This window comes from Polistes fuscatus, unplaced genomic scaffold (genome assembly GCF_010416935.1).
Source record: "Polistes fuscatus isolate 324 unplaced genomic scaffold, CU_Pfus_HIC Scaffold11, whole genome shotgun sequence".
Taxonomy (NCBI): domain Eukaryota; kingdom Metazoa; phylum Arthropoda; class Insecta; order Hymenoptera; family Vespidae; genus Polistes; species Polistes fuscatus.
Window position 1 is genome coordinate 1081911 of NW_025113009.1, and position 21305 is coordinate 1103215.

The window sequence follows — 21305 nt, forward strand, 5'->3', positions numbered from 1 at the left end:
TTAAGAGTCAGTTTTTGGGATCAATATATTCACAATAGAAGAGATTTCAAATGTATTATTATACGCGCAATATACGTATGTGTAACGTATTAGAAGTATATATAGTTACAAGTAAACATTTAGCGTGCATCGAATAATTAATATTTACGATTTTCAATTCTATTAAGTATTTCGTATCGATGATTTATGTCGTAAATTATTTAAATTATTTCTACTAAAATATATCTCGTATAAGTTAATTATCTATTAAAGTTTTATAATAAACAGACGAATATATAGGGTGTTGATAGATATGTTTCCGTATTTCTCTGTGATTAATCTCGGGGCTGTGCTTAAATTTTGTCTTTGCATAAAATTATATTTCTTTTATTTTAAAAGATAAGAAATATAAAATAAAAATAATAACTAGATTTATAAAATAACTTCTTTGGTACATTAATATAAAATATTCAGAAGCACAAATGTTAAATTTAAATAATTTTTAAAATAATCGAATAAAAGAAATCTTTGAAAATAATCTATTTTATAGTTAATTACACTACATTAACTAAGTGACACCCTATATATAAATATTAAATACACGTTAGAATTGGTGCTTTATAACATATACATATATAACGTTATCGATAAAATATAGTAATGTAATAACTGATTATAGAAAGAACCCCTGTGCGCACGCTTTTTAAATCAATATCATATAAAAACCAAAAATTATTGCAAAGTACAAGATCTCTATTTAATCAAATAGTAGATACATTCTATATGTGAATGAAATGAAATTTTCGGAAATTTATCCAAAATCTACATATTTTGTACTTTACATTGTTACAATTTTCTATAAAGCTTTTTCTTTTCTTTATATCCGCCCTATTTACAATTTTATATGTATTTTGTAATTATGAAGCTGTATCATTATAGACATGATAAAGTATTATGTATATGCTTCATAATTTACAACAATAAATTATTCAAGTCAATGGAAATTAATCATCTATCGTGAGTAGTACTACAGGGGTCCCATATATAAATATTATATATATAATAAAAATAAAATGAGGTGTGATAATTACACGCATTGTTATTGATGCCTTGCATAGATAGTTAATGTGAAATAATAGAATAAATAAATATTCATTGTGTCAATTGTAGATGATGTGGATGACACAGGCAGCAAGCAATTATTAAATCTTTTATCATATATATGCATATGCATATATGATGATTATGTAAACATTACAATAATAATAAAATAATTCAAATTCACTTTTGAATTTAATTGTACCAATATATATATGTGTTCTATAACAATATTTGCAACATTAATTTAGATCATAGCTGCGTGTGAAATCCAAAATCCATGTAGCTATTTGTGCTACTATGTAATTATTATTAATTATTATCACAAAATAAAACCATTTTTTTAAATAGAAAAATTGCATTCATTAAGCTTTCTTTTATCTTTGTTTAAAAAAATACATATAAATTGTCGTAGAATAAAATATATATTTAGAAAACAATATCATGGAAATGATGTAACTTCGTCAAATATACCTGGGTTGAATATATTTTAAAGAAAATACTCAGAAGAAAGTGTGAAGTTCATATATTTGCAGACAAGGGCTTTCTTTAATCATGATAATACAATCATAATAATTTTACAAATATAATTAGTTATTTTATTAAGTATATATCACAATTGCTACTTTGTATAGTGCTGAAAGCCATTGCAATAGGAATGAGAAATGATAATAGATAAAACAAAAAAAGCATAAATAATATATCTATAAAATCGAAAGGCATGATTTTAAATGTTCTTGAAATGAATTTATTTTTGAGTAAAAATTTCTTTTGCACACAAAACACGATTACCTTTTGAGAGTTTCTTTTAAACATCAGAAAAAAAAATAATTTCTTCGTCTTTCAGCTAGAATACTATGATTTTATCCTTCATTTTTGCGATTACAAGAATATTATTTTATTTTGTAAAATAAGATAACTGGCTTTGCGATAACAATAACAAAATTAAAAAAAAAAAAAAAAAAAAAAAAATAGATCCTTTATATAAGATATAAAACTGAAGATTTATTTTTCAAGCATATTAAAATAATAAACATAATTTACTTTGTACAATATATCATGATCAACTTTAGAATAAATATATTCTTATTTCATATATGCTTCTCATTCAATAAATTTCAAACATATATAAATGTAAAATGACAGATCCCATAAATTATTCTACACATTCATAATAAATTATTATATATGTCGTATGCAATTTCTTTAATAGAATTTTCTATATTTGACAAATAATTTCTTTTTCATTTTATAGAAAAAAATAATATATAATTCATGTAAGCATTGTTTGATTCATTTATGTTATTCTATCTTATAGAAAGGTGTAAAATATATCAAAACTGTAACAATCATCTAGATTTTTTAAAGCACTTTCAGAAAGTATGTGTTTTGTATGTGGAAAAGGATAGGATTTATTATAGATACGTTGAAATATTACTGCGATCGTGTACTTAAAAAACTCTCTTATGTTTTCTTTTTAAATCTGACCACAAATGGAAGCTAGTTAACTTCATAGACATCAAATATTTATAAGATTTTTAATTTAATTCAATTCTGCAATATATATATATTATATATATATATATATATTTATAAATAGAAAGATATTATTAAACCTGCATTCTGAGAATTTATGTATATAGGTAAGCATATAAATGTTTATAAAACAATATTCTTGAAAAAATATCTTTCTTGCATTAAACTTTTACAATATATATATATTACATGTCCTAAAACATAGAGCATGGAGCCTACAACGGAGTAAACAGTAAATGCAGGTCAAATATCTTATATCTTATATAAGTACAAATGAAATCAGTTATTTCCTTCCTACCTTTTCCTATTTTTGTTAATTTAAATTAATATTTCAAATTTGTTTTCCAGTTTATGTTCAATCAGCAGTAATATGGATTCCGTCATGTGATTCCCTAAGCACTATTTCTGTTGATATAATGTGTTTCACTTCTGCATCCTCGTTAGAAACTAAAACATCTTTTTGAGTAGGTGTCACAGGAATATGGTGTTTTTTTCTGTGACACATCATAGTCGATCGTGATACGAATGCTTTGCCGCACATATCACATTCATATGGTCTTTCACCAGTGTGTAAACGTTTATGAATAGCCATTGGACTAAATTGAGTAAATGTTTTATCGCAAACGTCACATCTATATGGTCTTTCTCCTGTATGCGATCTTCTATGACATCGTAAAGCTGCTCTTCTAGCGAAGACTTTAGCACACATTTCACACTTAAAGCTTTTCTCACCGGTATGCATGGTGGAATGAATTTTAAGATCAACACGCGTTAAAAATCCTTTCCCACATACTTCACACAGATAGGGTTTCTCACCAGTATGTATACGTAAATGTGTATTAAGATAACTTTTGCTAACAAACATTTTATTACACACTATGCATGGGTACTGTCGATTATCCATACCTGAATGTATTTTCTGATGACTCTTACAAAGACCTTTAGTTATAAAACCTCTACCACAAACTTCACACATGTAAGGCTTTACACCAAGATGCCTATTTTGATGATCTAATAAGGATTGTTTAGTTTTAAAATTTTGTCCACAAGTACTGCAAGGATAAGGTTTTAAGTCCGAATGAACTCTCTGATGGACGATCAGATAACTTTTACACTGGAATCCTTTACCACAAGTAGAACAAGTGTAATCGAACTGACCGGTATGTGTTGCTGTATGTTGTGCAAGACCTATCTTGCTACGAAATGCTTTTTCACAAGTCAGACATTGAAAAGGCTTTTCTCCTGTATGTTTGCGCATATGCTCTTGTAATTTATAATTGGTTCTGTACTGCTTACCACATTGAGTACAAATTTTGGGTGTCCATTTTTGTCTTACAGTGGATGGTTTCTTTTGGATATTTGCATTATCATTGCTTTGCGATGGAACTAATTCTGATTCTATTACTTTTATTTCCTTATTTTCTTCCTTTGTTTTATACGAGTTACACTGTTCTTTGTGAATATTTAATACTTCTACACTTGTAAAATACAAATCACAAGAGCATGAACAAAAATGTTGTTCAAAATGTGCTGCAAAATTATTCATTTCCATTGCAGCTTCATTACAGAAAGGACACACATACCAATGAGTATTAGTCTCATCGATAGTTGGATTATTTAATATAGATTCTAATAAAGTATGTTTAGTTTCTTTAGTATACTCAACAATAACTTCCGTATTTTCCGCATTAGATTGACTGGTGGAGGGCAACACATTTGAATGATTTACATCCATACTTCTACAAACTTCATTTTCACTAACATTTGTTTCCTCTATCTCACTTTCTGTTTCTGGTTGAGAGGAATGAAACCCATCGGTGGGTACCTGTAAAGAAATAAGATATTTATTTCTATTTCGTGTTAATTTATTTAAAAAAAAATCATATGCCTTACATTGTTTTCTAATACATGTGTAGGATCTTCAGAATTTAATCTCTCTTGTAACCTTTGATATTCTTGCTTTATAGGCACTGATTCATACTTAACATTTTCACAATAATGCACTAATTGTCCTCTAGTTTCAGTTTCTGGATTTATGGAAGTTACATAATTTATTCCAAGTTGACTCAAATGTCCATCGACAGTTAAATTTCCTACTACAGTCATATCACCTTCCAAATGCATAGCTATTTGATGATTTGAAACCTGAAAATGATCAGAAATATTGTAGAAGACTAGAGAATAGTAAATATGCATAAAATATTGTTTCTTTTATTAATGTTTTCTTAACGATGATAAGATAAAAATTACTTCTCTTATATGTTCATCGACCATTCTAACCGTTTCACCATCTAAACAGTCAATGTCTGTAACCTCCATATCATGATCTTGTTGACCAATGTCTTCTTGCGTAACAACTTGTTCGTCGCCAGCTAAATCCATTTCATCCATAACTTGCATAGTATGTATAGCCGTTACCCCTGATTCATGAGAAACTATGGTACCATGATTTTGAACTTCTTCAATATCACTCTGTATTCTATCTATATTCCTTTGAATTCTATTCATATTCATTTCAGCTACCTCTTCTAAACTATGCTCCGATATACGCACTGTTTCATCCTTGCTAATTTCTTTTAACATTTCCATAAACATACCTTCGGTATGTAAACATTTTTCACGGAAATCAAACAATTGATCTAATTTATATGCGCATTCTTCGCATACTACTTTAGGAAGCTGATCGGTCATTGAAACCTGTAAGAAAAATCCAAAAGATAAATATAAAATAATTACTCTTTGATGAGTCTAATAAAAAATATATAAAATTATTTCTCTTTTTTAATTAAATAATAAATATATTATGATATATCATTATAGATTGAATTTGAAAGGAGAATAGAAAAGATGTTGAAAAAAAATAATAAAGCTAAAATACTGAATGTAATCTCATAGGGTATCAATCATGTATAATTGTATATCATGTATAATTGTAGATCCCTCTATAATTAAAATAGAAGAATATAAGGAAGGAAGAGGTAAATTAATTTAGAAATTATATTGAAAGACGTTCTTACTTGGACGGGAAGGCACGCTGCGATTTTCTTATGGATGTTACGCATCTGATCGCCAGCCTCGAAGATTGGTAATCCCATGAGAATTCCAGTCTTGGTCGCGCACAAACGACAAAGATAATCGAATTCTTCGACGATAGCCATTATCGATGAAGAATATTTTTAAAAAATTTGTCTGTTTATCGAGAAAAATAAATTCATTCGAGAAGTAAGAAGAAGATTAACAGATTGAAATATTGAAACTTTAGATCAAAGTAATATCTCCTTGGAAAAGCTCTCGATACGAGACAATTTCTTCCGAAGATTCGGCGAGACCGCGACAACGCGCATCACGATCGAACGATTTCCTCTCTTTTCCAAATCATTTTAACGAATAAAATGTTCATTAAAAACTTTTTTTACGAGGAAGCATTTTATCCTTTAAGATACGTTTGTCAAACGGTACTCAGATCTCCACTACATTCGGATACTCTCTCGTAATCGGCTAGGAGACGTACGAGAGAGCGGGGGATTAGCTCCCCTATTCGTTTTTCTTCACTTGAAAAGAATTAATCATCTCCTCCAGATGGCACCACTTTTAACTTTGCTACACCACATACATTTGAAAAATGTATATGTGTATGATACTTTATCTTTAACTTTTCAGATTTGTTTTATTCTATTTTTTATCTCTTTCGTTTTGTTTCGTAATCTTAATTCAAACTTTACATTAAACTTTATTTTTATTTTTTATCTTTCGTTGGAATTTTCTTGCTCAGTTGATAAGAATATATTTAGTTTGTTAATTGTTCATTTATATTACTCCATTATTGTTTATTTATATGTATATTTATATTTATTTATTTCAATTTTTATATAACACATATTTATTTAATTGAGAACATTTTTTGTTAAATTAAGAATCTTATGAATATGATTTTACAAGACGTTACCTCGTTCAGAGAAAACTGTTGAAATTATGTCAATTAAATAAGTTACTCTTATTTTATTAGTATTACATTTATAATTATTATTTTCAATTATCTACATTGATTTTAAATAAATGTTAATGCATTTATAAGAAATAAGATACGTTTTAGTTTGACTTGTATTGGAGGTTAATGGTTTATCACATTGCTCAACAGACAGTAAAAATGGCGTCTAGCCAACAAATCAATCGAAATAAACGTAAATTTGATAGTAATGATACACGATTTAATAATGAAAGTGAGTTTAATATACTTTTAATTCATTTATTTTACTAAAAATTATTAAGTACGAGATGTGGGAGATGCCAATGGCAAAGCTGTTTGTTTATGTTTGGTGAGGTTAAGAAATTATATTATTTACTATAAATCATATTATTTTTATTTCAGATGTTAAAGTGACTAGAATTGAAGCACCACGTTTGTGTCCTTATCTAGATACGATTAATCGTCAATTTTTAGATTTTGATTTTGAAAAATTATGTTCGGTTTCATTGTCAAGAATTAACGTGTATGCCTGCTTGGTATGTGGAAAATATTTTCAAGGCAGAGGAACCAATACGCATGCATATACTCATAGTGTGGCAGAAAGTCATCATGTATTTTTAAATTTGCATACATTGAAATTTTATTGTTTACCTGATAACTATGAAATAGTAGGTTAGTATTAATGCGTTATGACATTTGTTTGGATCTATTAACTTCTATTAAGAGTACGCTATTACTTTTTTAGATTCATCTTTAGATGACATCAAGTATGTTTTAAATCCAACATTTGATAAAGCACAGATCGCTTTGTTAGATAAAAATGACAAGTTGTCCAGAGCCATAGACGGATCAATGTATTCGCCAGGTATAGTTGGCATGAATAATATCAAAGCGAATGATTACTGCAATGTTATTTTACAAGTAAGTAATTTTAAAAAGTTGTTTTATATTTATGATTTATAATTACAATAGGAACAAAAGTTATTTAACATTTATTTTTTAGGCACTATCTCATGTTACTCCACTGAGGGATTTCTTTTTGAGAGAGACTAATTATGCTTATGTGAAAAGGCCACCTGGAGATTCTTCATATCTTTTAGTTCAAAGATTTGGTGAATTGATGAGGAAACTATGGAATCCGCGCAATTTTAAGGCACACGTGAGTCCTCATGAAATGTTACAGGCTGTGGTACTATGGAGTAAAAAAAGATTTCAATTCACTGAACAAGGTAAGTAAAGAACTAAATAACGAGTACAAAATCTCTTCAAACAATGTATGAATATATAATTTTTTAATATAAATAAAATATTTAGGCGATCCGGTGGACTTTTTATCTTGGTTTTTGAATGCTTTGCACTTGGCGTTAAATGGTACAAAAAAACGCGATTCTAGTATCGTTTACAAAACGTTTTTGGGACATATGAGAATATATACCAGAAAAATACCTCCGCTTGAATTAGAAGAAAGCCAAAGAAGTGAATTATTACACACAGTTGAATACGGAGAAACCGTTACACAAAGTCCATTTCTTTACTTAACCTGCGATTTACCACCACCGCCTCTTTTCAAAGATCAATATACTGAAAATATAATTCCACAAGTACGTATTAAAATCTAATTATTTACATTTACATATTTATCAAGTGCATTTAATCTGTTCATTTTATCTCTCATTTAGGTAAATTTGTATACGCTGTTAAATAAATTTAACGCTGTGGCTGAGAAAGAATATAAAACTTATAAAGAAAACTTTATGAAAAGATTTGAAATTACAGAACTTCCACCATATTTAATTCTGTATATAAAAGTTAGTATATATTAAATAATGACAATTATTTAAAAAAAAAATATAAAAGATGTAATGAATTATATGCGTTATTTACAGAGGTTTACTAGAAATACTTTCTTCGTTGAAAAGAATCCAACTATAGTCAATTTTCCAGTTAAGTAAGTTGATTCCATTTTGTAAGAAAATTTATATATTTTTATAGTAGTATTTTAAACTATAAATATTTTTTATAGAAATGTTGATTTCGGTGACATTTTAACTCCAGAAGTTAAGATTAGACATCCTTATACAACATACGATCTTGTAGCCAATATAGTACACGATGGTGAACCAGGACAAGGAACATATAGGGTTCATATTTTACATAGAGCTACTGGACAATGGTATGAGTTACAAGATTTACATGTAACCCAAATATTACCACAAATGATAACGTTGACTGAAGCTTACATACAAGTACGTATGATCTAAAATTATTAACTTATTTTTCTTATTAATAGAAAACATTAATTGTATTTTAATTTTTTTTAGATATATGAATTAAGAAAAGATGCTAATGTTGAAAATGGTGATAGCAAAAAATAAGTAAACTATATAATAGAAAGTCAAATAAATATTTACATTTTCTTTATGTTTCTATCCTATTTTTGATACCCAAATTTCACTTTGTGGAATTTAAAATAAGCGCCACATCTCGATTAGTGGGTATTATAAACCAATAAAAATCGTGATCACGTGATGATAAAAAATATTTTTGAAAATTATCCAGTAAGAAGATTCGATCGGAAGTAATCGTATGTACTTTCGAGACGATTTACTTTTTCGTTCTAAATATCTATCATTTATCTTTCCCAACTTACTTAAAAAATTTAAGATATTTGCGAGAGGAATTTGTTTGAGACCGTAAAAAAACAAAAATATTTATTCCCGTACGAGTGTTCTTAGAAACGACGAATCAGAAGATAGCCGCGCGGTTTGTCTCGGCGCGATACCGAGCTCGATCCGAAGAGATCCGAAAATGACCGAACGAATCGGAAGCGTAAACTGGAAGTAGAAGTTAGTAGGAGAAGGGTAAGAGATAGAGAAGGAAGGAGGGTGAGAGAGAGAGAGAGAGTGGAACCAGGTATCAGAGGGGAGTGGGGGTTACATGGCAAGGATCGAGGCGTCACACCGAAGGGAAAACGAGTCGAGCCACAGCCGGCCATACGAAGCGATCGTAGATCAGTGTTTTTCTTCGCGAAAGCGCGCTTTTTTAACCTCCGTACGAGAATTTTTTTTATATCTTTCGTCGTAACCTCCTCCTCTTTCTATACGGGTTTTTAATAGTGTTTTTTAAATTACAATAACGTTGTTTGACGAGTTTTAATCGAATGATCGCTTCTTCCCGCGGTGCTCGCTTCAATTCGTTGTGAAGTGCGCGTGTGTGTTTCTTCTTTCTCTCTCTTCTCGTTGGTGCACGCGGTTTGTAGTGTATATAACTGTGTTCAGTGTTTCAGCACGTGGATATTATCAGCCGATGGAGGAAGGATGTTCGTTTGAACGGTGAGTAAGCCGATTATGATTCTTATCCCGTGTACACTTTGAAAATTCAAGGATTAGACGTGCGCAGGTGTACGAACTTGCGTTGTCCTTCCTCTCGAGAAAACTAAACTGTCGGGACAGTTTTTGTTTTTATTTTCGAAAACAATATCGTTATTGTGTTGATAAAGTATTAAAGATAAATCTCGAGAATTGAGGATCAGAATTTGAAGGTTTTAAAAACTTGAAAGTAATATGTTTACGTTGGAAAATCGAGTGATCGTTGCTATAGATCATTTGACTTTTTTGAGATTGATTTAGAACGATCGATAGTGAGGCGTATTGTTAATTTATTGTTTTGAACGGGAAAATTTCGTGAGAAATCGAGTATAAAACGTTGTTGTATATTGAATAACGTACAAAATGTTCGGAAATCGCCGGCCGTCGTCCGGTTGGTTGGTGGTAACGGTTCATGTGCGTATGGCCTCTCATACAACAACCTTTTTATAAACGACCATCTTTATTTAGCTTGTCGATAAGATCTACGTTCGATTTCGCATTAGTTTTTACCAAATCATAGCGTGAATCTTATTGCGCTAATAATAATCTTTAATGATCGATAATTTATTAGCGAGAAAAGATTTATCGCGTCTACATTTTAATTTATATACGCATGAAAACAATTAATAATAATTCATAAACCGTTGGAATAAATTAACAATATCAACGACGATTTTTATTCGAATTTTTTGTATCATTTGTTTTGCTGAATTTATTATAATTATCTCGATGAAGTATATATAGCGAACGAGTAATAATTTGTTTTTTTAAAATATATACGACGCGTCCTAACAGTTACTTTACCGAGAAAACATAAAATTACAATATTTTGTTTTTCATTTCAAGATATAAATTTTCAGTTAGAGTGGTGTTAAAAAAAATATGCGCTTACGATGCCGTCACTTCAAATATCTGTCAAACAACATTTTTCAGTTCTCAGTAAAATAACTTTTGGGAAACTCTGTATACATACACAATCATTTATTATCGTTTAAATAATTCTTACGTATTAATAGCATAATTTTCGCGATAATCGTGTACTTATTTTTTTCTTCTTAAATATGTATCATACAATACGAAAATAATCTTTTTTTGTAAATCGTTCACGGATTGGTTTTAGGCGTTTAGTTATTCTTGGAATATTAGCTTTTCTACAGAGTTTCTGCAGTGTGACAATGATAAAAATAATTACGAATCTTCGACAAATCTTGTCCTTTTTTAGATCGAACAGGAAACTTTGAACGAGAGTCATGTTATACAACTAGTATTGCATTCTTTCGTAGTTGTTAATCGTTATTTCATCCCCGTATGTGAAACGTAACGGTGAAAGATCGAGATCGACTTTGGCGATCGTATCCCAATATGGGTTCATAGATATACCAAACAAGTATAGTAATCGCACTGTAACTTCTCATTGGGAAGTTAAACAGTTATCCTAATGAGATCGATACCTTTCTCCAAACGTTTCGGCAAATTAACATTCATTTATATTCTCCTATTCCCCCTATCCTATTATAGAATTTTCATTTAACTAATAATAAACACAATCAATTTTTATGATTGTTTTTCAAAACAAAAGAAATGTCGAGAGAAAAAGTAATTAAATTTTTTCAAAACACCTAGGAACTTTTGCTCCACACAGTATCTATATATATATAAGAATCTCCAAGTGATATCATTTTTCAACGACAAAAGAAGATACGTTTGGAAGAAGAGTAGAAACGTGTTCCTTTCGCTCTTGGTGTTCTTTACTCTCGTTGATAGTACAATCTCGTTACTTTTATAGTCTTGCTTCCATTCTCGCCGCCATTTACAAATACGTTTGACTCTCTCTCTCTCTCTCTCTTTCTTTGGGTACCTGAAAATACCTGTTTCGTGTGCGAGGCTTGGAAAAAAGCGCCCGATTGCGACGTAAGAAGATGACGAAGAAAGAAGAGAAGGGGTTGGAGGTGCAGAAGAAGGAGTTGAAGTTGAAGCAGGAGGGGGAGGGGGAGGAGGATGAGGATGAGGATGAAGAGGAGATCGAGGTGGAACGTCGTCGTCGGTCGTCGTTAAAAGGCTACGGCCCGGAGCGAAGGGGGCCAGGTACGTTGACTCTCTCGAGGAAGCCACGAGTTTCGGATTCCTAGTATCTTCTTCTCGCGAGATCGCAGCATCGTGTTAAACCAGTTTCCGCGAACTCACTTCTCCAACCAGGAAGATGAGGTGAAGGAACAGGAGGGATACATGAGTTCGTTGATGATCGATCGACCGGATTAATTATTGATTTGATTCATAACTAGTACGACACATGAACCGGTGATTATGAAAATGATCTAACTCGTGCATATCTCGATCTAAGATATTTTGACGTTTGAATTATTTACCAATTATCTGTCTTTTTTCTTTTTTATAACGAGTTATGAACAAGAAAGCAGGACACGGTTTTATTTTCGAGAACAAAGTAATAATTCTTCGACGTAATTGAATAATTTGAACTCGTATATTTTTCGTTCTCTACAACATTTTGACATTTAGTTTTGAATTATTTATATACTTTTTTTTAAAGTTATATTTTTATATAACGCGACTAACAAAAGAGATAATATTAGGTACATTTATTTTTGTAAAACATAATCCTTTTTTATCTAATTAAAATATTTCTTTTTAAATACCGTCTAATAAAACGCGCTTTTTAGTATCTAGAATGGCTTACATTAAACTACTTTCGTAACAACCGGCTTATATGTAGATCATTGGACTTTGATATGAATCGAGTCGTTTACGTTGTCCTCATCATTATGATCATACTTAATGTTAGTTAGAAAAGATTTCTTTATTGGAAGTTTCATTTCTTTGTTTGCAGATTCTAAGAAAAAGTATTACACATTAATTTGATGTTCTTTTATATCGATTATATTTATTTTCACCTCTATCTAGATGTACGTGCATAAAAATATTATATATTACGTGTAGGTATAAAGATTGCTTATCGCCATTCATTTCTAAATGTATAATTATAAAGTAATCGCATAAATGGATATGTCCTTGAAGGTATCTCTATCGAATCTACATTATAACTTATGTAGAGGAAATATTCTCGAAGTGAGTACGTTTTAACAGAAACTGGGCAGCTCCGTTCAAGCGTATCAATCGGTTTTTATCTTATCAATAGTACAAATGAATATTCCACTCGTTCCATTAACACCATGTACAATATGGTGTCGGCTGAACGAACTACGTTGATGTAAATAAAGATCAGAACAATCGAACAATTAAACTGACGAGTTGTATCGCAACGAACGAACGAAATCGAAACGATCGAGTTTTAAATTCGATTAGAGTAAAAAGGAAAAGGGATATTTGATTTATCCCCAAAATGTAAGATTTATATTTATAATGGTAGTATTTATTTATTAATAAATAATAAGATATAATGTTTTTAAAATAATAAAAGATAGAATAGTAGTTGTCTATAATCTAAACTAATAATCTAATGCTACGATATACTAGGTGTAACCCTTTAGAATGAATTGCCGAAGTTAAGCTTTTCTCTCGATGGTAAATCGAAAAGTATTTTCGTTGTTTAAGTGTATAAGCGGATGCGAATGGTTTTCTTTCTCGAGCCGATCGATCGTAGGACGAGGTAGGAGTAAAACGAATCTACCGAGCCGGGAGAAAGTTGTCCTTTACTTTCGTGCACTCGCGCGAAGTATAGCGTGTAGTATAGCGTGACATAAGGTAAAGTTGAATAAGGTAGCGAAGGGGCAAGAAAGGAGTAAGAAAGAGAGAGAGAGAGGTAAGTAGGGAGAAAGAAAGAAAGAAAGAAAGAAAAAGACACCACGGTGGGATGAGACTAGACTAGCTAGAGTAGGTTGAAACGCCTTCTCGAGTACGAGGCAGGTGTCCAGCTGTCGCAACGTAAAATCTATATATGTATGCATTCGTTCGAGTCTATTTAATGTATTTCTACACTTACATATTTACATACATACTTATGTAGATCTATGAATATAATACGAACATGAGCATCGACTGACGCGACCTGTGGTGTAACGTATTACCGAATCCGGTTAAATCGGTCGGTCGGTAGTGGACTGGAATGATTAGTCGTTGATTCCCTGCCGTTTCACCTCTTCTTCGCAACACTACAGCATGATATCGGAACCTATGCAAATTGGAAATGCGGCATCTTCGTGAGAAGGTTAGTTTTATTCACGGTTAACTTTTTCTGGGGCAAGGGACATATTACGTTATGTCGGTATTATTAAGCTTATTTTTCTTTTTCTTTTTTTTTTTCTTTTTTTGATGAGAATGAGTTTCGCAAAAACACGTTCTCTCGTGATTTAACGTTTCTTCATTCCTCTTATTATTTGTGTAAGAATAACGTTATAAATCATTTTCTTTTATGATTACAATGATTTGCACGTTATTATTACTCGCAAATCAAGTTATTATTCGTAAGTGTAGATTCTTGTTCATATACCAATCTCTCTCTCTAGATTTCATGTACATATTTGTTCCAACGGAACTTAAATTAATCCTTTGGCTTTCCAACGAGACGTAGAACGAGCGACGTTCGTTCGTTCGTTCGTTATGACCGTGCTTACTCAAAATACTTTAGACTTACGTACATTCATTCGTTCTCGTTCCACATCGCAAACATCTTTTCTTGCGGCTGACCCAAAAGAGTCTTCGAAGTAGAACGAACTATGACGGTGTACCTTGTTTCTGAAACTAGAACGCATCATTCCAATGAAATGTTATGACCGTGCGAGAAAGGAACATTGACGTTTACGTCGACGTCCCCCGTCTTTTTGGTCGACGACCGCGTCGAGTTCAGTGAAGTTAGTTTTCTCCCTCTCTCTCACATCTCACCCTCGCAACATTTGCAGAGATTCAACTTGGTCGTAAGTCAACTTGGTTTAACCAAGAATCGTTGTCTGAATCGCATCTGGTTGTTGTTGGTAGATTTTTTGTTTTCACTTCCTCCGAGTCAGAGAAAATAAAGAGAACGTCGGTGATTACTCGCACATTTCTAAGAATTTTCTTAGCGATGGAATAATTAAAAGCGCGATTTGTTTAATTACCGAGTTTACAAGGTATAAAGTCGCGTAATAAATGGATACACGTACAAAATATACACCTTACGTACACAAACTAACGTTTGTGTTTTATTTTCGAATGGAACTTTTAGGACAAAACCTACAGTTTACGACGAGTCAAGCGCAAAGAACGTCGTCCTCCGCGTGTACTTTCAAAGAAGGAAAGAGAAAAAAGAGTGAGTAGAGTAGAGTAGAGTAGAGAAGAGAAAAGAAGAGAAGAGAAGTGAAGAGAAGAGAAGAGTGAGAGAAAAAGGAAACGTTTTCTCAGGGCGTTGATCAGAAGCGGGTTGAGCCGTGAGTCGCGCGGATCGAATACAATAGCCAAGGGCTATCCTCATTTACGTAATGTACCTACTACGAAAGAGTAAAAGAGAAAGGGTAACATGATGTAGAGTAAGAGAAGAGTAAAAGAGTGACAATGCCGTCTGGCGTTCCTCTCGTTCGCGATTCGTCGGTCCGGAGACGAAAACAACAGAACTGAAAGAGAGAACGAACGAACGAACGACAGAATAAGAGAGAAAAAGAAATAATCGCAAGGGCGTTTCGTCGCCATGTCGGCTTTTCGAATCAACTGCTGTTGGTGTTGCTGTTGGTAGTGTTGCTGTTACTGTTGATGATGGCGTAGTACTCTCTCGAGTACGCGTCCATGTATGGTTTATGCTTTCGCATTCTGCATATGGTGCGCCCACTAGCTCACGGAATAGAGACACCGTTGACTTACCTTGTGCAAACAACGACGATTAGATCGATTTGCCGTTGCCACTCAATTTCTCCTATTTGAGTTACCATACATTCTCCGACAACGTGCGTGCTTACGATCTCTCATAAGGAAGGAAGGAAGGAAGGAAGGAAAGAGGGGAAGGAAATGTCTATGGGGGGTCAACATCCCCTTGAAATTTGTCGAGAGGTTCGTTCGTTCGTTCGTTCGTTCGTTCGTTCGTTCCTCGTACCGACTATAATACGATCCACGTTGTTAAAAAACCGAGTCAACGTTCTATGAAAGTAATTAAGAATATTAGACAATTATATTTCACGTTAATATTTTTTAATCAGAATATGAACGTTCGGTATTTATTTTTGGTATACTTTAGTTAATTTCTTGAAAATTAATTTCTAGCACAGTATATTTTTTATTAACTAAGAGAATCTATTTAGATATTAAATATTTAAAGGATGATGATATTTTAGGTAATAATATTAGAAGAAATCATATCTTGGATATATATTCCCTTTACTTAGATTAAGTAAAACTCGCGTTGGATTAAAATTATGTTCGAGGGTAGGAAATACGAATCGTTTTGGTCTATTTAGTTTGTTGTTTTTGTTTCTGTTTGAATTTTTTGTTTTATTTTACGATCGTTAAGAGGAAGCACAAGAAGACGACATGTGCGAGACGAACAGAACCGAGACTCGATCTCTCCGGAGACTTTATGCTTGAACGATCGATAAAACGGTGCAACGTCCGTAGGACCGGCAACGAGCACTTCCTCTCTCTCTTTCTCTCTCTCTCTCTCTCGAAGAAGAAGAAGAAATGCTCGAGATTGCTAGGCCCTTCGCGTGTTGAAATCCTCATCCGAGGATTAGGAAAGAAAAAGTCTGAGTGTTCGCGAAAGTGAGAGAAGGGACTTCGAGCCTAATACGTGTTCTAATCACTGAAATAAAATGCTTTCTTAAGTTTCCTACAATTCCACCGAATGATTTTTTTTCTCCCTTGGGAAAGATACAAAATATTTATCGTAATAAAACGATAGGAAATAATAAAATATTTCCATTACGTTATATTATATAAAATATTTTATATATATAGAAATATTATTATATTTCGTAGTTAACGCATGTTTATAGAGAAAAAAGAACTTCAAGCTTAAGTTTAAAATAAAGAAGATAAACAAGTATTAAAGTTTGATGGTTAAAATTCATAAAGAGTCTGGGGCCTAGGATCGATAAAAAGTATTTGTTAAAAGCCAAGAGGATTAAGAGAGAATGATGATTTTAAATAGGTACTTAATGCTGCTAATTACTTTAACGAGCGGAAGAATGCACTCCCTGTATAAAGCATCATTTTTCTTTACTTCATAGATTTATATTCAGCTATAGCTGAATACCAGTTTTTTTTATGCCTTAGTTAGTTAGTTAAGTGAATCACATTAGAGGAAAATCGTGGAAGTTTGTCGTGAAAAGAAGGTAAAAGTCATTTCGGTTGAATCGATTAGTTCATCGAAGCGCGATACTTTTTCTTAATTCTATGCGCATTTTCTATACACCTGCATGCATAATGCAGAGACAGTTAGAAACGTATATACAAAAGAATTTACGAGCTCGAAATTACCGTGCACTTATATCGATGTCGTGTCGCGGTTGCTTCTAAGATAGTCTACCGGAAACAAATCGATTTTTGTGGTCGCATTTTCATGAATTTTTATGAAAAACAATTTGCGATTTTTTTTTTTTTCAAACATATACACGAAAGATAAAATGATTTAATAATTAATTTTTATGATCGCAACCTTCTCGTCTTCGGATGACCTAATTATACAGATTCATTCAGCTTATCCGCGTGTTTCCAAGGTTTTCCTCTCGTAATTAATCGTTAAAGAATTTGGAAAGATCCATCGTAGATTTTTCATCATTTAAAATATCTCTGTCGTTTTAACGATGCCAACGTTTCCTTACATCTCATATATAATTCATGTGATTTACGATGGATTTTGATTAGAAAGGTCGAGGGATCGATGATAATGTTCCTGCATCGTGTTGAGAAAGTTTTTTTTCTAAAGAAATTCCTAAGAGAATCTAAATAAAAAATGGAATTAAAGTGTAAAATAAGATAGAAGTTTGATAGAAATGAAAGATTTCTTTTTTTTTTTTTTCTACCCACATATATTCTTCGATTTAATCCAAGAGGGGATAGTTTGAGGATATTTATTAGACGTTGAAAGGGCAACGGTCGTTTTTGAAGGGATAAGAGTCCAATGAAGGTGCAGGTGTAACACAGTTGGTCAGGGTTGGTCGAATAAGGTGTTCTCCCTTTCGGAAGAGGAATGGATGCGCTTAGAGATAGTACGGTGGATAAAGAAGGTAGAAGAAGAAGAAGAAGAAGAAGAAGAAGGGGAGCGCACACGTTAAGACAGGTGTTGAGGATAATAATGTCTAACGGAAAGCGTCCAACTCGGCTGCGTGCAACTCGTTCGTGAGCTGTCTGTTCTACGGATGCACTTTTGCCCCGTTATATGCCATTTCTCAAACTTGCCGTTCTTCGATTGCCGTCTCGACCAATCAAACGCGAGAATCTTTTAGTAAACGCGATAATAGGGTCACGAGTTTAACTGGACGATCTGACATAGAAGCTTTCAAGAAACAACACACACACACATACACACATTTTTCATTAAGAAAAGTAATTAATTGCAAGCGTATACTTTCACCTTCGGTCCACCGCGATATCATTGCAAATCGTTAACTGTGTTTTTTCGGGTTGCACAACATCCAATTTACTTCATTCATTTCTGATCGTACGAAATATTTGAGGAAGAAGAAAAACAAAGGGGAATAAAAACGAAAGAGCGTTCGATGAATGGACGTTAATTTGTGTGCATCGTTGTGCAAGCATTTTTCATTGTTTAGAGAAAAACAAACGTACTAGCTAGGACAATCAAATAAAAATTAGTTTTACGCGAAAATAGTAATTCCCAAAATTGTTAATTATCCGTTCCGATCGAATAAGCGACAAAAAAAAGAACTTGACCTTTATTTTATTCGATTAAGAAGATAAGCAAGGTTTCCGTTATTCTCTAAACTATCCGGATAGATTATACGGTGAAGGCTTCTTAAAGCCAACTTTGATGAACTTAACGAGAATCCTCTTACTGACCGATATTAAAGCGTATCTCTCGTTCTACTTTATATTATACAATATATCATAATTTTCTAATATAATGGACGAGATACCATGAAAAGATATTCATTCTCAAATATAACGGCTTCTATTTTTGCATGATAGAAATTGCTGCAGCTTTTGAGCGGTTACAATTTTGCGGTTCGTACATTTTCCATCAAAAATATACACACACATAAATCTAATATATATATATATGTATATTTGAAAATTTCGTCATGCGGTTTGGTATAATCATAATCCTGATTCGGAGACACAATTTTCGTGCAATTTCACGCCAATTTCCTAATTCCTCGCTATATCCTGTTAGGGGGGAAAAAAGATAAGATTGGGAAGACGTTCGAATATTTTGTCCGGTTGTGTTCGCGCATAAGATAGAGATCATACACACAGAGAGGCGAAAAAGAATTTAATAACGAAGAACCGTCAATTTCCGTCGAGTGAGATTGAAAATAATATCGAGGTGAACGAGACGAGTCAGTAACGTCATCCTACGCAAACCTCGCGGGAAATGTTGCTTGGGGTCGAACGAATCGAGAACCTTTGCTCGGGGATACCGAATTTCAATTGAACCTTTTGAACTATACTAACTTTATTGTCTCCAATTATCGTTCATATTCTTTATTTGTTTTTTTTTTTTTCTTTTTGATTGTGCAGCTATAAAGTGGGAATGTACCGCGGAGAGTTGGATGATTACATTCCTTCGCAAATGAACGTCAACTAGGTGTCATTGTAAAAAGTTATGAGTGTTACGTGCGTACACGTAGACGAGACATTCCACTCTCTTTCATCGTGCTCGGTCAAGGGGAATGGTTTAATGTGTGAGTTTTGTCGTATCATGTACTACTCGTCTTCTGCTTCTTTTTCTTCCTCGTGACAGGAGGAACCGGAAGCGATCGTCTGAATATGTAGAAGGACGTATATAACTTCAACGATACCTTATTGTGTGTGTGTGTGTGTGCGTGCGAGCGTATACGTGTACAGATATAAATGCAAGCACACGCATACGCACTCGTCGTTAGAAAATTTCGTCGGTGACGTTAAATGTATTCCACGTACGTACTGCGAGTAAGAAGAATATTCGTATCCTCTTACCTCGTCAATTTATAACAATCAATATTTTCTTGTAATATAATATTTGCAGATTTTTCTATATAGAAACGTATTTTAAGATTGTTCAACTTTTAAATTGATATCTATTTCATTGCAAAACAATTAATATTTTATTTAATATGTATGTATTAAAATGTAAGAGTAAATCAAGTATGAATTTTCAAAATAATCATTATACTTTTAATATATCTCACTTAGATGCAAATATTCTCGTTAGATCAATTATTGAACATTTATGTACAATTATATTTCTCTAATAACAAAACGTTATTCTGGAATAAAATTAATAATTATTAAAAAATGATCGAATACAATCCTAAAATAGGTTTCTATTTATAAAAATTTCGAAGCTTTGCATTAAACACATATATCTATTATTTCAAATTTAAAACAAATTTAATTCAAAACAATTAATATTTTATTTAATACGTATGTATTAAAATGTAAGAGTAAATCAAGTATGAATTTTCAAAATAATCATTATACTTTTAATATATCTCACTTAGATGCAAATATTCTCGTCAGATCAATTATTGAATATTTATGTACAATTATATTTCTTTAATAACAAAACGTTCTTTTGGAATAAAATTAATAACTATTAAAAAATGATCGAATACAATCTTAAAATAGGTTTCTATTTATAAAAATTTCGAAGCTTTGCATTAAACACATATATCTATTATTTCAAATTTATAGTGAGAGAGAACAGGTACACGAATACACCTGTGACTCACTAGACGTGACATTCGCTATTCAAGCACGTGCATTATCGTACTTTGTGCACAATAACGTTCCCCTTCTCACAGTTTCTTCGATCGTTGGTTGAGTCTTCTAAATATCGTCTCCCTCTCTCTCTCTCTGGAATATCGGTAGGAATATAATCGATGCAGTTTTTCCGATGCGAAAATGTCATTGCGTATGGAATTTTCGAAAGGTGACAATGGGCTGGGAAGAATAGGAAGGAGGATACGATTCCATCGAATGAAAGGGTTGTAATCTCTCGTCGAATACGCGGCGGGAATCTTTGTATTGGAGAAATCGATTGTTTCAAATGTGTTCTATCGAACAATCCTCGATCGTGAAACTATTTTTTAAATTCCTCTTTTTTTTTTTCTTGTTTTTTGTTTCTTGTTTTTCTTTTATTTTTTTGTTTCGTTCTAACTCGTTATTGATATTTAATTGAATCGTCATATTAATTGATTGTCTTTTCGTTGCTAGGATTTCTAGTAGTAGTACGATATTTACCTACAGGTATGTATGTA

At 32.2% G+C, this 21305-nt stretch overlaps 3 protein-coding genes across 4 annotated transcripts in view; 2 read left to right on the plus strand and 1 right to left on the minus strand.

The window, feature by feature from the left end:
* Positions 1–2920: 2920 nt before the first annotated feature.
* Positions 2921–6224, minus strand: LOC122526366 (zinc finger protein 2-like). Its single transcript, XM_043649745.1, has 4 exons — positions 5631–6224; positions 4864–5310; positions 4507–4758; positions 2921–4438 (listed from the first exon to the last, which is right to left on the minus strand). Exons 1-4 carry the CDS (start codon positions 5769–5771, stop codon positions 2969–2971), a joined length of 2310 nt encoding a protein of 769 aa, XP_043505680.1. The 5' UTR covers positions 5772–6224; the 3' UTR covers positions 2921–2968.
* A 300-nt stretch (positions 6225–6524) lies between these two features.
* LOC122526462 (U4/U6.U5 tri-snRNP-associated protein 2) lies at positions 6525–9001 on the plus strand. The gene is made up of 9 exons (XM_043649881.1): positions 6525–6833; positions 6983–7252; positions 7326–7501; positions 7584–7809; positions 7895–8181; positions 8260–8388; positions 8467–8528; positions 8604–8826; positions 8902–9001. Exons 1-9 carry the CDS (start codon positions 6728–6730, stop codon positions 8953–8955), a joined length of 1533 nt encoding a protein of 510 aa, XP_043505816.1. The 5' UTR covers positions 6525–6727; the 3' UTR covers positions 8956–9001.
* A 212-nt stretch (positions 9002–9213) lies between these two features.
* The window catches only part of LOC122526461 (rap guanine nucleotide exchange factor 2-like), a 133225-nt gene continuing 121133 nt past the window's right edge, over positions 9214–21305 (plus strand). Inside the window, exons 1-2 of one of the 2 annotated variants that reach the window (XM_043649876.1) lie at positions 9214–9441; positions 9859–9912. The gene's annotated coding sequence lies outside the window, so the exon portion shown is untranslated. Of the gene's footprint in view, positions 9442–9549; positions 9913–21305 lie in introns of those variants that run through there. The other variant, XM_043649875.1, reaches the window with a different exon arrangement.

Bases quoted from the DNA above. Each gene is read 5' to 3' on its own strand.
- LOC122526366 (XM_043649745.1), bottom strand. From the start codon at position 5,771: ATGGCTATCGTCGAAGAATTCGATTATCTTTGTCGTTTGTGCGCGACC. The intron at 5,311-5,630 runs GTAAGAACGTCT...TTTTTCTTACAG, and splicing joins CAGCGTGCCTTCCCGTCCAA to GTTTCAATGACCGATCAGCT. The intron at 4,759-4,863 runs GTAATTTTTATC...GATCATTTTCAG, and splicing joins TCGATGAACATATAAGAGAA to GTTTCAAATCATCAAATAGC.
- LOC122526462 (XM_043649881.1), top strand. From the start codon at position 6,728: ATGGTTTATCACATTGCTCAACAGACAGTAAAAATGGCGTCTAGCCAA. The intron at 8,389-8,466 runs GTTAGTATATAT...CGTTATTTACAG, and splicing joins ATTTAATTCTGTATATAAAA to AGGTTTACTAGAAATACTTT. The intron at 8,827-8,901 runs GTACGTATGATC...AATTTTTTTTAG, and splicing joins TGACTGAAGCTTACATACAA to ATATATGAATTAAGAAAAGA.